Source organism: Manis javanica, chromosome 7 (genome assembly GCF_040802235.1).
Source record: "Manis javanica isolate MJ-LG chromosome 7, MJ_LKY, whole genome shotgun sequence".
Classification (NCBI taxonomy): domain Eukaryota; kingdom Metazoa; phylum Chordata; class Mammalia; order Pholidota; family Manidae; genus Manis; species Manis javanica.
This window is the reverse complement of record NC_133162.1, coordinates 102,155,271-102,172,690: the sequence shown is the minus strand read 5'-3', so window position 1 is coordinate 102,172,690 and position 17,420 is coordinate 102,155,271. Positions and strand designations below refer to the sequence as shown.

The 17,420-nt window shown below is 33.2% G+C and overlaps 1 protein-coding gene across 4 annotated transcripts in view; it reads right to left on the bottom strand.

The window, feature by feature from the left end:
- SLC35F5 (solute carrier family 35 member F5) overlaps positions 1–17,420 on the bottom strand; it is a 36,031-nt gene that overhangs the window by 12,408 nt on the left and 6,203 nt on the right. For 2 of the 4 annotated variants that reach the window (XM_017664258.3, XM_017664259.3), the window contains 8 exons: positions 16,738–16,800; positions 14,705–14,786; positions 13,763–13,953; positions 9,464–9,545; positions 8,780–8,867; positions 4,982–5,046; positions 2,958–3,062; positions 667–826 (listed from right to left, as the gene is read on the bottom strand). In XM_017664258.3, coding sequence (XP_017519747.1) covers positions 667–826; positions 2,958–3,062; positions 4,982–5,046; positions 8,780–8,867; positions 9,464–9,545; positions 13,763–13,953; positions 14,705–14,786; positions 16,738–16,800 — 836 coding nt within the window. Of the gene's footprint in view, positions 1–666; positions 827–2,957; positions 3,063–4,098; positions 4,171–4,981; positions 5,047–8,779; positions 8,868–9,463; positions 9,546–13,762; positions 13,954–14,704; positions 14,787–16,737; positions 16,801–17,420 lie in introns of those variants that run through there. The other 2 variants (XR_005061042.2, XM_073241339.1) reach the window with 2 other exon arrangements.

The following is a 17,420-nucleotide window of genomic DNA, read 5'->3' as shown; positions in this document are numbered from 1 at the left end:
CTATCAGATGGAAACAGGACTAAGTATCAAGCTCTATATTTGAAAGGTTTCTTAAACTCCATACATGATTCTGTTTTCAAACTGTTACCACACATCACCAACATATTTGATATAATAACATTTTAAAGTATGTTAACATCTCAAATGAATCAGAGGTTAGGGTTTCCTTATCTGGCTCACCCATATGAAAACTCCCCAGAATAAACAAAACAAAAAGTCCATGAACAACCACACATACATTCCAAAGTCTCTTAAATAAGCATGTAAGGAAAGTACCCTATATTCTCACTTAGAACTTACATTTTTCATATTTAGGACATATATACTTCTCATAAGCTTGGATGTCCATTAGATAATGACACATTTCATTTGTATGACACCCTACTTTCTAAAACACTCTCACAAATTTAGATCATTCATAATGATTCAACAAGTATTTATTGAGCTCCTTCTATATGTAAGGCACTCTTCCATATAACGGGTACAGAGAAGTTAAAAAACAAAAACAAAGTTCTTGCTCTAATGGCATTACTGTATTAAACTGTTAAGTGTATGGGGTGGGAAGGTGTACAGAAGGGGCCATTAGAAGACAGAAGAAATATAAATGCTTAAACTATCCAAAGTCCATAAATTGATGACTAATAAATCATAGGTAATAGTACATACCACAACCACAGGAACTCTGAGAGAACTGTTCCAATAAGGCCATTAATAATAATGCACATTAATACTACTTTATTGGGAAACTCAAAGTCCTCAAATCCAGTATAATGAAGTAAAAAGAAACCTGGCCACAAGAGCAGCAGATTAAACAGACCTACAAAACCTAAATATGTATAAAAGAGACAAAAATTAGTAATTGTGATTTATTTAAATTTTCCAAACTTATAGCTCTATAACCAGAAAACATTAGATTTTGCATAAAGGGCTCCAACAGGTTTCCTTAATTGGGACCTCTGTTTATTTTTCAAAGTCAGTCTTGTGGACAGCTCACTATCAGAAAAAATGTATCAAGCAACTGGTGATAACTGAGTCTTCAAAGCTCAATTATTCACACTACATGGAGCAACCACTATGCAATAAACAACTTAAAAACAATTGAAAAAGAAGGGTTGTTAACCTGAGCTTCTAGTAATACAGTGCCCTAGACCTTAAAGTAATAATTGGTGCATGTGTGTACATTTGTATATTCAGCCTAAATCAATTATAAGGAATTAGACGGTTTGCTCTCTGATTTAACTTATTTTTACGTCTAAAACATCTAGAGGAAGGTTCTGGCCCTTCCAGAGCTCCTACGCTAGCTGGTGAGATAACATACATACACAAATAGCTATTTGACATATGAACTAAGCACAGACTGACTACTGTAAATGAAAGCTATAACATTTAACAGTTAGAAGTATGTGTTCTGCAGTCTGATTGCCCTAGGTTCTGATCCCAGCTCTACCATTTACTAACAGTGTAAACTTAGGCAGGGTGCAAAACCTCTTTTAAGACTCAGTTTTCCAATCTGTAAGTATAAAATAGTATTTAAATGGGTTACTGGGAAGATGGAACATTTTTAAAAAATGTAGCACAGTACTTGGCACAGAGTAAACAGCTAATAAAGGCTAGCTATGATTACAGAAATCAAGTTTATATATGATTATATACATGTGATTGTAAAGACTATAAAGAAAAAAATTACAATTTTATAGTGATTTTTATTGTACTTTTTACAGTTAACATCAGATATCCACTACCACATCCATGAGGTAACTATAGAGCTTTCATAAATTACAGTAGATACATATTTTATATTTGTTGCTAAACAATAAACTAGTTTTTATGACGCCTATTTAAATTTTAACAGGACTGAAGCACCCACTCTGTCTGCTGCTAAAGACTCACACCCACTTTCTCTGAAGACCTGTCTTGGAGAACAAACAAGTCTCAGCCTTTCCCAGGAAGTTCCCGCCCCTGCTCATCTGACACTCCTGCAGCTAACTAATGATGGTGTGGGATTCACAAGGCCAGTCCTCATGACTGAAATCCTAAAGGCTCAAGGCCAGGAAATCTCTGAGGTGTACATAGACATATTACCTGCTCCTGCTTCCCCTCTTCCTCCTGCCCCATGTGCCATGAACTGGGTCAAATATTAACTGTACCTGAGACCATGTGGAGCTTTCCCCTTCTTTCCCCTGCTTCTCCCATTCCCTTGCCAGTTCTTCCTGCAGAGCACCTCCTCAATAAATCACCCATACCAAATTCATCTTATACCCTGCCTCTAGCAAATCCAATTTAAGGCATCTAGTAATAAAATAAATCATAAGGTATTTGCCTTTCTCTCTCTGACTTACTTCACTTAGCATACCTTCAAAGTCCATCCATGTTGTCGTAAAACAGTAAGATTTCATTCTTTTTTATAGTAATATTACACTGTGTGTGTCTGTGGGTGTATATCCCATCTTCTTTACCCATTCATCTATCAAGGGACACTTAGGTTGCTTCCATATCTTGGCTATTGTAAATAGCCCATAATTTTTAATGAAAATAAGGACATAAACTAGAATAGTATTTTACTTATCATTTGGGGGCAATTTCCCCAATTCCATGCTTCCCACAATTCAAAAATGGCAAAATGTGCAATACAACAGGTATCCTCTCACATGTTTACAGCAGCCTAATTCTGTCATATAAGTGAGGGGAATAGCTGTTTCCCGGCTGAAGACATTAACATGAAAAAGGCATTAGAAGGCATTTCTTTATCTCACATTGAGGCAGTGTGCATTCCCTCACAGGTACACACTATGCAGCATAGGGAAGAGAAAAACATTGAGATTGGGCTTCAAAAATCTTTAAAATCTGATGGTTTAAAGAATCATAAGGAGGGGGAAGAAGAGTTCTTTCCTATTCCCCCCAAAAACCAAAACTGTTCATTCAGAGTCAACAGTCTCACAAGTTAAACATATTCTTACCAAAGAACATTGGAATATCCAACTTATCTTCTCTGTCTACTTTTCTCTTAATCATAACAATATAGACAGCATAGAGCATGGCTCCAACAAGAGACCAAATGGAACCTGTAAAAATCAACATAATCATTTAAAGCACTTGCTCATTAACTCATTCAGCACACACTTATTTAAAATCTAACAATATATCAGATACTATTTTAAAAAATGAGTACATGAATATGAAAAGATGAAGTATAGCTCACCCCATCAATGTCTCCCAAGAGTATAGGGGAGGAGTTTAAAGTGCAAACAAATAAATGTAAAAACATCCACCTCAAAGAGCTCGTCAAATACTTGATATACATAATAGTAAAATTCACATATAAGCAACACTGTTTTTTCATTTTGAAATACATATTTCCTATCATCCTCTGCATAAACAATTTTCACACCCAACAGTGTCCAAGTTAACAAATCTCCCCATCTCTAAGCTGTTGCTTATACAGTTCTTCCCATCACTGTACATCTTTTTTAATATATATTCCATATATATTCTACTACCATCTTCAAAGCTATGTTAAAGTCCCATCTCTGACATAAAGGATCCTCTTTCTTCTCCACTCAATGTCCATCCTACTTGTCTTCTTTTTTGGACAATTTAATATTTACTATTGTTAAATACTGTGTTATTTTATTATCTAGTGGCTTCACTTTGCAAATCTCATATAAAGATTACAATCAAGAACTTAAAAACTGCAAACACACAATTTATATTTTTTAATGTTCCGAAATATCTAACATAACACAAGGTTCACAGCACAAACATAACAAACACTGATTCTCTTTAATGCATTAACTCTTTCTCAAAAACATTTAACCTTTAAAAACAGCAAAATAACATGCTGTCTGCCAAGTGAACACATTCAATACTTTAATGAATAATCCTAAAGTTCAAACTTTTACTAGATCTATTTCTTAAATTATCTTAAAATTTTTTTTTAAAGCAAAGGGAAAGCCTATCAACAAAATCTCACACATACATAACAAACACATATATTGTTTAACATGTACAAAGCTGCTCTGCGTGAGAAAGAGGTGATGCAGTTCAAGACACAACTTACTGGGCAGTAACCTGGGGTAGTTTAGAATGCATTGTTCTATTCAATGTCAAATACCTAAAGGATCCAGCGGGAAGTCATTACACTGGGTTCTGATTACCTTTGTTTTTCTTAACCTAAACAATGGATCAAAAACCAAATGTTCACCATATTAATAACTGCAAGAATCACAAATGAATGACAAAATTAGTGGATTCAAGTATAATAGGAACAGGATACTTGTTAGTTTCACAATATCTTCCTATAAGAGGCTTATTACTTATAAGGGGAAATTTAGTAACTATACTGGAGCAACCTGGCACACACCACCTTAAAATTAATGTTATTAGTAATGTGACAAATCAACATCATGTGCCTTTTGATATGATGTGCTGATCAGGAGACAGTATCACTTCCATGGTATTCTTACCAATAATGCACAACACAAATTTAACCATAAGGAAGTATCATATAAACCCATGAGAGACACTCTACAAAAGTGGACAGTATCTTTCAAAAGGGTTAAGGTTGCAAAAGACTAATGACTGAGGGAGAGTTCCAGATTAAAAAAAACTATGGAGATATGACAACTAAATGCAATCAGTGGTCTTAGACCAGAAAAAAAACACACAAGTGGAAAAAAAGGTAGAATTTGAAAAGGATATACAGACTAGTAATTATTATAATCAATGTTAATTCCTGGTTTTGGTAACTATACTACAATCATGCACACAGTTAACGGAAAATCTGGGTGAAAGCTATATGAGAATTTTGTGAACTGTTTTTGAACTGTTTCTACATTATTTCCAAAGGAAAGTGAAAATAAAAAAGGCCCAACTGGTTGCCCACCTTCTGTGTGTGTATGTGCATGCACATAGACACACATGACGGTAAGCACAAAACTTTCTTGTTTATCCTAACAGAAAGAATGCAGAATCAGATACTTACCTATTGTATCTCTTCCAGCAGACTCTTCAGACCCTGACAGGTTTACCAGCACAATACCTCCAATGCTATGAGAATAACAGCATTACTGACGAGCAAAACACTAAATTCCTTAAAAAGGCTAATGGCGAAGATACAAATTATTTACAAGTAATCAATCAAAACTAATCTCAAATTTGGATAAAATTAAAACAGTCAAATAATTTAGCGATTTCATTAATTTCTAGCAATAGTATCAGTATAGTGTAAGTGGTAAATTGCTATTCTCATTTAATTCTCATAAAATGTACAGTATTACCTTAAAAAGAACATATTAGTATTACCATTCCTGTTTTACATGAGAAAACTAATGCACAAAGAAATGAAGTAACCTGACCGAAATACAATATCTGGGATTAAAATGCAAGCAGTCTGCTTCCAGAGTCCAGTGTTTAATAACCTACTATGCGATCTACTGCCTTTCAATGAGGGAAGAATTAAACAACTTGCCATCCCTCTTTGAATCTTACTTTTGGAATATATTAAACTCATATAAACCTTGCAATGGCATTTATGCTTGCTTATTAGTAAAACCTAAATTAACAGTAAAACTATTTTCAAATATTTAAATAATCCCATTATCTTAATGGATAAAAATAAGATTGAATTAATGATGTAGAGAAATCAGAGTCCATTCATTCAATTGTTATTTATTGAGCTAAGCACTGGGTTACAGCAATGAACAAGACAGATATGGTTGCTGTCCTCATGGAGCTTATTATTTCTATGCATCTTATAAGTTGCATATATTTTTCAAGCATATGAAATACTGCTGATTTAAAAGAAAATCAGTCTAATTCTTTCACCTACTGATTAGAAAAATCAGGTCACACTGGGAAAGGAATATTTAAAATGAACTTTTTTTTCCCTTTATGGAATTATACCATCACAAGTCAAATCTAGTCCTTACATTAAATATCATATCTTTTAATTAAATCATCAGAATTTCCAGCTAATTAATCATTGCTCAAATTCAGATTTAGCTATTATTTACTGAGCACCCACAATACACTAGAAACCAGATATTTTAATTACATTTAGATGATAAAAATAAAGGCTAAAAATATTGGGCACCTATGGTCCACCAAACATTATTCCAAGCATTTTAGAAGCTTTAACTCATTTAACCTTCATAATAATTCTTTGAGACAAACCCTATTATTATTCCCAATTTACAGATGAGGAAACTGTGATACAGAGAGCCAAGAAATTTGCCCAAGATAGCAAAACTAGTAATGATAGGAGGTGGAATTAGATTCCAGGTAGTTTAGATTGAGGCCATCCTCTCTGTTGTATCTCAGTTGATGAAATAAGACCTTTTAGCTTATCAGATTTCCTTCAAGACTACTGCAATGTCAGATTCTTTTAATAACCTCAGAAGCTGAGTCTCACTGTATAAGGCCATTTCAAAAAAAGTATTAAATAATGTTTAATATAGTATTCTTAAGAACATACAATAAATATACAAAAAAAATCTAATCTATGTTTCTAGACTACAGGTCAAGCACTTTTCCTCAAAGAGACAAATATTTAAGGCTAATGCACTATATGGTTTCTATTCCAACCAAACTGTGCCATTGCAGTACTAAACCAACCACAGACAATATGTGGTAAATGAGAGTGGCTGTGTTCCAATAAAACTTTATTTACAAAAACAGAAAGCCAGCTCGTCTTAGTTTGCCAACCCATATTCTAGATCTATTTTACTGTACTATGTCAAAATATATCCATCCTCAGCGTTTTATATCCATTTCCTTCTTTTTCAAACCTTTCTTTATTAAGATAGCACAAACAAAATGGCACTGCCACTTTGGTTGGAGTTTCCTCTGTATAGAGTTTCCCCAAAAATTAAAAATATAACTATCATATGATCCAGTAATTCCACTACTGGGTATTTATATGAAGAAAAGAAAACATCAATTTGAAAAGATATATGCACCCCTAAGTTCACTGCAGCATTATTTACAATAGCCAAGTTATGGAAGCAACCCAAGTATGTATTAATAGATGAATGGATAAAGAAGATATAGAACAAATATACAATGGAGTATTACTCAGCCATAAGAGAAATGAAATCTTGATATCTGCAGCAACATGGATGGATCTAGAGGGTATTATGCTAAGTTAGATAAAGACAAATACTACATGATTTTATTTGTATGTGGAATATAAAAAATAAGTGAACAAAAAAAATCCAAAGCAGAAACAGACTCACAGACATAGAGAACAATCTGGTGCTTGTATGAGTGGAGGGCATTGGGAGGATGGGCAAAATAGGGAAGGACATAAAAGGTACAAACTTCCAATTACTAAACAAGTAAGACATGGGGGTGCAATGTACAGCATAGGGAATATAATTAATAATATGCAACAACTTTGTATGGTGACAGATGGTAACTAGATTTATAGTGGTGGTCACTTCCTAATGCATATAAATGTTGAATCACTATGCTGCACACCTAAAACTAATATATTGTGTGTCAGTTACTCTTCAATTTAAAAGAAAGAAGATAGTGCAAAGAGAAGTTAGAAATTAGCAGAAATTCTGAATAAAGTTGAATAAACCCTCATTTACTTCCAAAATACAAATACATTGTATTTCCCTAATACAAAAATATGTTTGGCTAGAACATTAGCCAATCATGCAAAAGAATAAATTTCCAGTGGCCATAAAGGCTAAATAATAAACAAGCTGGGTCAACCAGACTACCCATGGAAACCACATGGTCAACTTAACCTTTTTATCTAAAAGAGGAAAACACTTAATAATAAAGAGCTACCACTTACAGGATTACTGAGTACCAAATTCTATGATAATCACCCTTTATATACATTCATTCCAAATTTTAAACAAGACTGTAAAGTAGATGTTACTCTCATCATTTTTTTATCTAAGAACTCCTTTACCTAGAGAGTATAAGGGAACTTACAGAGGCAAAAAGCAGAACACTGATTCAAACCCAGCTCTGACAGCTAAGAAACACTACTCTCTCCATTAAATCTTTCTGCTACCTTCTCTGATTTCTAATTTTCCCTCACAAAACGCTTTATCAAAATCAACACATCTTTTTTTAGTACTGTCAGAGAACAAAGCCCTATGGTAGCCCTTTGGTGACACAAATAAGTACAAAACATAGGGTAGCCCTTTGGTGACACAAATAAGTACAAAACAAGGGTTTGGCCTTCAAGGGTTTATAAGTCAGTAGGGAAGGGAAGACAAACATACACAAAGTCAAATAAAAATAAAAGATGGAAATGTAATTATTAACAATACTGATGTTATACAGTAATATAAAATTGCAGATGAATTATACTTAAAGATTACTTAAGGCTGAGACAATCAAAGAAGACAGCATGCTTGATTTCTAGAAGTAGGAGAAGCGAAAAACCAAAAGAAAAACAAAATGTAGAATCTGATTTAGGAAAAGGAAATAGGAACTTGGGAGGTTATGAAGCATAAGTTGCCAAGTTAAATGTGAACATCAATAGAATGCTTAGCAGGGTCTAAAGTCACATGAAGTGGAACCAAAGCTGCCTTAGGGCCCTTATTCCAGTTACCCTTCCCGGAAGGTTTGGAAAACTAGGCAAGGATGTGCTACAAGGGCGAGTAGCCAATGTCCACTTAAAACTTTCTTTTATTCTATATAATATAAACTATCTTTGCCTATATAACATAAATTATCCTATGTCACTAGGTCACTACTAGAAATTTTTTAAACATCTTATTTTTAAGCAGAGTGAACCAGTTATGTATCTTCTTACCTTAAAATTACTGCTAACAGTTTAGAGAGAGTAAATCTATCTCCACTGTTACTTGGAAACACTGCAGCAAGGATTAAGGTAAAAAGTCCTATGGGGAGAAAAGATGAAAAAAAGATACATTAGCTTAGATACTGTCAAAAACAGCCTCTAAACTGAATCATGTTTATTCTAACAGTATAGATCAAGGATGGTCCTATTTATTTTGAAACTAGTAAGAGAGCTAAATTGAGCAGAATAATATTCTTACCTCATCATAATCAACCATGTGTGCTAAAGTTATTTTTATACTTCAAATATACTTTTTTCTCTTCCAAATTTGGAAGGTGAGTCAATTTTTAAAATAAAACACCTTTCATAGGACAAATTATGTTTCTGAAGTAAGCAAATACATTTAGCCCAAGGGTCTAGAAAAAGGTCTGTAGGAAGAATATGTAAAAGGAAGGACAACTGTAATAATAAAAAGCCAGCCTATAAAACTTTTATTATTATATAAAAAATACTGTAATTGAAGGAATGTAAATAGCACAAGGCTGTGACACAAAACTATAAAAACTGTTACAATACACTAATGTACATTAGAACAAATGTAGTAATTTATAACAAGATAAAAATGTGTGTATTTGAATATATGTATCAAAAATAGGTCTTGATTTCTAATGTAGGTTTTGAAAACAAATTTCTTACCAGAAGTTGAGGACAAAATATTAACTATAGCGACTTGTGTGTCTGAAAGTGCTTCTTGATAGGACAAATTTGCCAAAAACCACTAAAGAAAAAGAAAACAAAGTGAAACCTAATGAACTATATATTTATATCTGTCATTACAATTTATAACATTTTTTTCTCTCCCTAAATATTTCATCATGAGGTTATAAATGCTGCTTTGTGTTGAAAAAAATCACAGACCCAAAAAGAGGACATTTATAATTAGACCTAAGATCTCTGTTTTCCAATTTCCCTTAAGAAATTAACAATACTTATCTAAAAATCAACATTCATGCTTTTAAATGAGGGTAAAATTGAATACCAAACCAACTTTAAAATTTGCCTTATCCAAGCAATGTAAGCATTCTATTAAACTTATCTAAATCAAATTTAAATTTGGGAAAATTCTCAAATGTTAAAATATGTACAGATGAATATAACCTGATGAGAAATATATTAGATAAGATGATGCCTATGGGGATAGATCAAAGCAGCTAGGCAGGCTGAGAGATAAAAGGCTATATGTTCACTTGGAAATTTAAAAATGTCCAATGACAATTGTGAATTTACGGGCTAATTTTGATTGCTTCTTTGATTCTCAGTTTGACACAATACAAAGAGTTCTCATAATTCTGGATATTAATTAACAGAAGTTTTCCAGGCATAAGAATTTTTTTCTTTTGTTTTCTTTTGTTCATCTAGGCCAGGATATTATATTCTCAACCCTGTGCCTACCTTAAGGTATAAGAAATAAGATTTTTCTTTTGCCAAAGTCTGAGGGTGTATATGTGTCCACAAAGTTCATTTATTTTCACTGCTATCAGATATTCTAATGCATATTATCATAACTCATCTATTTTTCTGTGGATGGACACTTTTTGACTATTTCCAACAATGCTACTGTGGACATTCTAGCATGCCTCCTGGTGCATATGTGCATGAGTATCACTAATGTGCATATACCAGATTGCTGTGTCAAAGTAAATTATCTGCTTGTCTGTTTTTGGCCTCTCTGTTACTTAGATTGATTAGATAATCATATTCCACTGAAGAATGAGTTTTCTTTATTAAGAAATGGACATCTCTTGATCTCTCTCAGACCTTGTAGTTGAGTGAGTGGTATAATTATTAGCATTTACGTTTCAAAGGAGCAGCCTAGACACATGATCTTAGAGAAGTGCTAGAAGGTAACAGCTGAGAGTCCAGTAGTCTCCATTCAGTCTACATGGTACTCAAGAGTAAAGACGGAGCGAAACTATGGCAAAGTGATTCTGACTCTATCTGTAGTCCCTCTGACTTCCTAGAAATGCTACTTGACTTTCTATGTTACTTGACTTTCTGGACAAGAAAATGAGGTAGCAACTGATGAAATATCAAACCTTTATGGGCAACAAACATATATGGCAATAGGAGTCGCAATCTGCTTAGAGTTGAAGTGCTAGAAAAGAAGTAGAAGATTCTGCCCTTAATTATCTTCTGGAGATATAATAATGCATATAAGGTGATAATTAGTTTTCTTGACCCACTTTTCTTACCACTTTTATACGTAAATACTGTGCTCATTTTCCAGTCTCACTGGTCTCTTACAATGCAAGATAAATAAAAATGTATCACTTAAATGGCAGTCATTCAAAGATTATAAGAATTCATCATTAGCTATGAACTCTTTCCAAAAAGACCTTTCTATTCTCCACCTTTCTCCATTCTCTGGCTCTCAAACCCATGGCACCCTATCACAGAAGACCCATTTCAATTATCCTTCAATAAAGATTATCCTTACAATTTTTTCCCTTATAATTAGAGTTGAGTGAGTATACACTTACTATTAATCTATCATAAATAATTTCTACAGTATTTCATGAGTGCTAATTCATTTCAAAATTATCATAAAAGGCATTTTTGGTAAAGCCTAAGTGACCTGTATATTTTATAGGAAGAAATTAAAACACCATAAGTCCTAATGAGACATAAGATATTCAAGAATTGGCATACTATGGTAATTATTAACTCCTTTGACCTGCACTGCCCAATACATTGGCCACTAGCCACATGTGACTACTGAGAAACTGAAATGTGGCTAGTCTGAATTGAAATGTTTAGCAATTTAAATTGAAATAAAAACTGAAATTGAAATGAGTTAGAAGTTGAAATAGAGTGATTGAATTGAAATGTTTAGAAGATTATAGTATAAAAAATGTAAGCTACCTCATCAATGATTTTATATTGATAACACTGAAATATTTTACATGTAGTGGGTTAAATAAAAATATAGTATTAAAATGCACTTTTCTCTTTTTTCTTACTGTAGTTAGTAGAAAAATAAAAAATACATATGTAACCTGCATTTGAAACTCACACTATATTTCTATTGAATCTTACTGAAGCTTAGCATTAAGTTAGGTTTCCAAAAAGCTATATGCCTGGGCTATATTACTCTGACTTTCTACAAAAATACCTTTACTAAAGACTAATATAACTCTCTGTTCTTTTAACTTATTTAAGATTGATTTTTTTTAAAGATTATTAAAAGTGGAACAACCCAAGTGTACATCAACAGATGAGTGGATAAACAAAGTGTGATACATCCGTACACTGGAATAGTACTCACCCTTAAAAAGGAAGGAAATTCTGACACATGCTACAAGGATAAATCTTGGAGATATTATGCTAAGAGAAATAAGCCAGTCACAAAAAGTAAAATATTGTATGATTCCACTCATAAGAGATACTTAGAGTAGGCAAATTCATAGAGACAGAAAGCATAATGGTGGCTGAAAGGGCTGCACGATGTGTGAAAAGGGACTCATCATTTCATGGGTACAGAGCTGCAGTTTTGCAAGATGAGGTAAGTTCTGCTGATGGATAGTAATGGTAGCAAAACGTCAATATACTTAATGACACTGAACTATGCACTTAAAAATGGGTTAAAGTGTTAAATTTTATGGTATGTATATTTCCTCAAAGATTTAAAAAGCTATTATCTGCACACATTTATCTGTAAATCTGCTATACAGAATACTGCTTTATTATATAAGAACATAGTAATACATTTTCTGAGTTTTAGGTTAGGAAAAAGTTTGCTTCATCCAAAGAAAAGAGGTATTTCCTTTTAACAATAAGCTGTGTAACTCAGGAGGTTTTCCTTTTTTCCTTTCTGCTATTTTGCCTAGAGATGAATTGTGTGCCCACCTCAAGTAGGTTTCTTACTTTAAATCATAGTTACTAATATAATCATCTCCTTCCACAGCCAGCTTTCAAACCCTCCTCTTCCAACACACACACACATTACCTGTTTAGTCTGGCTCTAACTTTTCCCTTTTGTTTTTTACTCTTACTAAATAGGTGTTTTTATTATGCTCCACCTCGAATCTCCTTTAGAAATTAGGTAACATGTAATTAATTTTAGTCTTGCCTTATGTTCATTTCAAATAAGCAAACAGAAGTCACAACTAATAAATTGGACATTTATTAGCCCTTGGCATACTCCAAATATATGAGCCTTTGATTTTATTACATATGTAATTATACTACAAGTCCTAAAGACTTTTTGATTTGCACTGTTGAATATATTAATCAGGGTATCACTCAGAGATTATTCAGGCAGAGGAGAGAAAAATGGACTGACTAAGCAGTAAGTATGAGAGGCAAAATTGTGAAGTAAAAAAACCTCATGGCAAGGCTAATAATATTGACATTAGCATTGCAAACAATACCTATTGTTTAAGAAAGCTCAGCATAAATTTGTATCTTAAAATCTCATGCTAAACAACCTTGGATTAGACTACTTTCAAAGGTATAAATGAAGGAATACTGAAATTCAGTTTTAAAATTCTAAACTTCAGAGTTTACACTAACTCAGACAATCCCTACTCCTAGCTTAGCCCAAAATAGTATATTCCCTCTGATTGCTATACTTTATTGCTTTGGGAAATCTTTAGACAATTTTTCAGTTTCTAAATAATAGAGAAGCTGTCAATACAAGAAATTCTGCAGAAATTTTTACTCTGAGTATTTAATAAAATATTTGACATTTACATAAATTTAACATAAAACTGCAAAAATATTCATTTGATGAAATCAATACATACAATAAGCTCTTATTGGACGTTTATTAGCCCTTGTATACATCATAGCATTCTTTGCTGTATGACAAGCAATGATGCCAGACAGCGGAATGTCAAGTCATGATTAAGCAGCCTAATAGTCTTGTACGTCAATAGTATGTTGTTGGTATGTACACTGCCTTAAAATTCAAGTTAAAAAAAAGAGAACACCTACCACAAAGCAAAAAAAAAAGCTAATTTTTGCTACTTGAGTTGCAGTAAGTTTCCCCACAGTTTTGAGCAAAGATTCTTGTTCTTTCACAGTAGGATATGACATGCGAGACAACTTAGCTTCCAACGCATGGCTTGATGGAAGCTGTCGAATCTCCATGATGTTACTGAACCTTACACGGGACTTTTTGGGAGCTTAGAAGGAAAAGCATAGCACAAAATAATTAAAAATTTTCCCTTGCATCCAACTAAAGTCAAAAGCTTTAATATATACTAATAAATGTGTATTTTTTAATCCATCTGTGATGGACAAAGAAAACCCAGGGCATTTTTGCTTATTCAAGAGTTAACAGGAAAAATGTTTGCATATATAAAAATGTTCCAAAGTTTTTGAACTGGGACCAACATTCCAACAACAGTTCTGCAATTGTGTACATACACAACTGCCTGGCTCAGGTTTATAATATGATTATTATTGTATTATTCATAGAAAACTTTATTTGGACTTTTCTTCCTGGATACCCAATTTATAAGAATTATTTTCCTGGTCAAGCATGCAGAACATTCCTCTATAAGGTCCATTACTTGCAAGAGAGTAAGAGAGTATTATGGATAAACACTGTACCTTACATTGAAGCTGGCATTCTTTTACTCAATTCACAGAACCAGCAAAACTCCCGTAATTCATTTAAGAGGATATGATATTGTTTGTTTAAAAATATATATGTAATGAAACCACAGAGATTTCTGGTATTTGGAAATTATTTCTAGTTAAATTAATAAAAACTTCCAGAAGACTACAGGCCAAGCCAACACCACATGGAAAAGAAGTATTGCCAGGTAATCCCAGTCAACCCACTATCCAGAATTACTAATTTGGGGGTGGCTTGACTGAAGCTAAAATGTCCACCCATTTTTTAAGTTATAAAATTCTAAGTTTGCTTACTTTTTTCAGTATGTATGTTTGTGTTCTCAGGTTTTTCACTTGGAAGATCATGAAATTTAACAGGAACATATAGAGGTTCACTCTGGAATGTAACAGAAATAGCAACAAATATAAACGCCAAGTATAACAGCTGACATATTAGCTAAAATTTAAATGGATGCTATGTAGACATGAATGCCACTCAAAACATGGCTGTTTACCACCATGTTATATAGCATAATTTTCCCAAAATGCATTTTTAAGACTTAAAGGGGAAACAAATGATCCACACAGGTACAATGACAGAAAAGAATCAGTTTCAGTTTAAAGTTTAGAAATGTATCAGAACAGCATTGGTAGATTCTGATGTTTAACATTTAAAATATCATAAAAATAGACCTCTCTGTTCAGCTAATCGATTATCTCCTACTCCTTTTCATTTACTCTTTTAACAAATACATATCGAGCTCCTACTATGTCAGGAGCTGTTCTAGATCCTGGTAATACAAGACAGAGTCTCTGTCCCCAGTGGTCATATAGTCTAAAGAAAAAAGCACACAATGAACAAATAAGTATATAACATATATATATATATATTTGTCAAATTGTGTCCTTTTATTACTTAAGATTAGAAAAAAAATCCCATAAAAGCCTTTATAGGATTAACAGATAAGAAAAAACAGCTACTACTCGTAAGTTCTTACTACATCCTGGCACCAAGTCAGAGCAGTTAAGCATACATTTCTCATTAGTCCTTGCAACAACCTTATAAAATGGTATTTTAAAGGAACTCTCTAGAAGCTGAGATAGAAAACAGTCAAGTGGTAGACAAGAGAATTAAAGCCAGGTTTACCTAACCATGCTCTAAAGGTCTACATTTTTAAGTAGTTCTAAATTCCTCAATTGTTTTTACAAACATTCTTCAGATGATCTATATTTAAGACAAAATTTTCCAACTGGTCTGTTTCTTAAATTAACATAAAATAGGTTTTTTATTTCTTTAATTTCTCATTTAACTTCTAGTATAGAACTCTGCCAAGGAAAATATTCAGTAATTGAAGAGACAATAGGATATGGAAATAGACATTGTCTCTGTTAAATTGAACTCCTCATTATAGCATTTAGCCTAGAACTATTTGACATAATCATCTTAATGATGATAGTAAAACTTAGTAGAAGAGTAGTTGGAAGAGTAGGCTGCTATCTATACTGATGGAGACAACTGATAGTAATCTTGTTGATGCTTAAGATCCAAGAGAAAAAAAGACATTTTCTCTAAGCTTCATAAACTCTTCACAACACACAATGAACAAATAAGTATATACCTACCCTGCATGTAACTGTAGTTCTAGAAACCAAACAAACAAAAAATTGTACTGTCAATAAGCTCACCAAGCTAGTGCTCCACAAACTGGTATTAAATTCTAGAATAACTTTAAAACTTTTCTCAGATGGAATGCAACATTTGGAATATTTCAAAGAGATGACTTGGTGATGATGTAAGAAGAACAGAATGTTGCATTCTCTTTCTCCAAATAGATTATAAATGCTTAAAATAAGTAACTATGTCAATTACTTTTTTGTTTATTACTTGTCTCTTCCCCTCCCCAAACACACATTCTCACACACTAGAAAATACAGTGTATTTCCAAAGCCTAGAACAAGGGTTTAACACATACCAGGTGTTCTTAAAAACTTGTGGAAAAAATGAACAATCTGCTTTTATATTCTCAATGTCAAACAAATACATTTGTTTCTAAGTGATAATAATAGTGAACATGAAGTGAAAAAGTTGGTAAGAAACAAAGGACAAGGATGTTCTTTATTTTTTTCACTCCTTAATCAATTTCCCCTTCCCCTTCTCCCCAGAGATGGCTGAATTGCTTATTTCTAGGCCCCAGGCAACTACCAAATTACAGTTCTCATGGAGAGCACCCAATATTGAGATATATCTATATCCTAATATAGTTGTGGTGCTACAAAGCTATTTTAGTTCTTCCCACCATGGCTCAACTCCCCCCGGCTCCACTCCTGACAAGAAAAACAGCACTTACCAAAGAACTATTCATAGTTGTATCTGTTGTGCAAGCAGCAAAGTAACCTTCAGCATCTGCAAACTAGAGACAGTGGGACATATAATTCAGTTAAACTCATGTAATAAAGTAAGACAAGTATTAGTAGCAGCTCATAGGAATAGCATAAAAATCCAGAGCAGACCTCTGAGAGTACAACTATTAGTAGTAGTAATAGCAGCTAACGCCAAGTATTCAACTGCACAAGGTAGGTTTTATCAATTTCATATTATTGATGAAGAAATTGAGGCTGAGAGGTCTCATCTAAGTAACAGAGCCAGGATTCAAACCTTAGTCTAACTCTAAAACTCATGACTTTTCACAATACTATTGTAACATTTCAGACTAGCAGGGAAAGAAGGGGTGGGTTAACAAAAAGGACAAAAACATCATATTATCATGGTAACAGTGTTGACTTCAAGAATCCCCTAAATGGGTCTCAGGAACTGAACCCTACTTGGAGAACCCTGCCAGTGCTGTCTAAGCAGGCTTTTACTTACTACTCTGCTTGAAGTTTCAAGATACTAAACAACTTGCCCAATGCCACACTCTCCACTATTGGCAAGTGACAGAATAGTCACACACCAGAATTTACTATTTTCTTCTTTCTGTTCTTCTGTATTTTCTAAGTTTTTAACAACATACATATATTATAAACATATAAC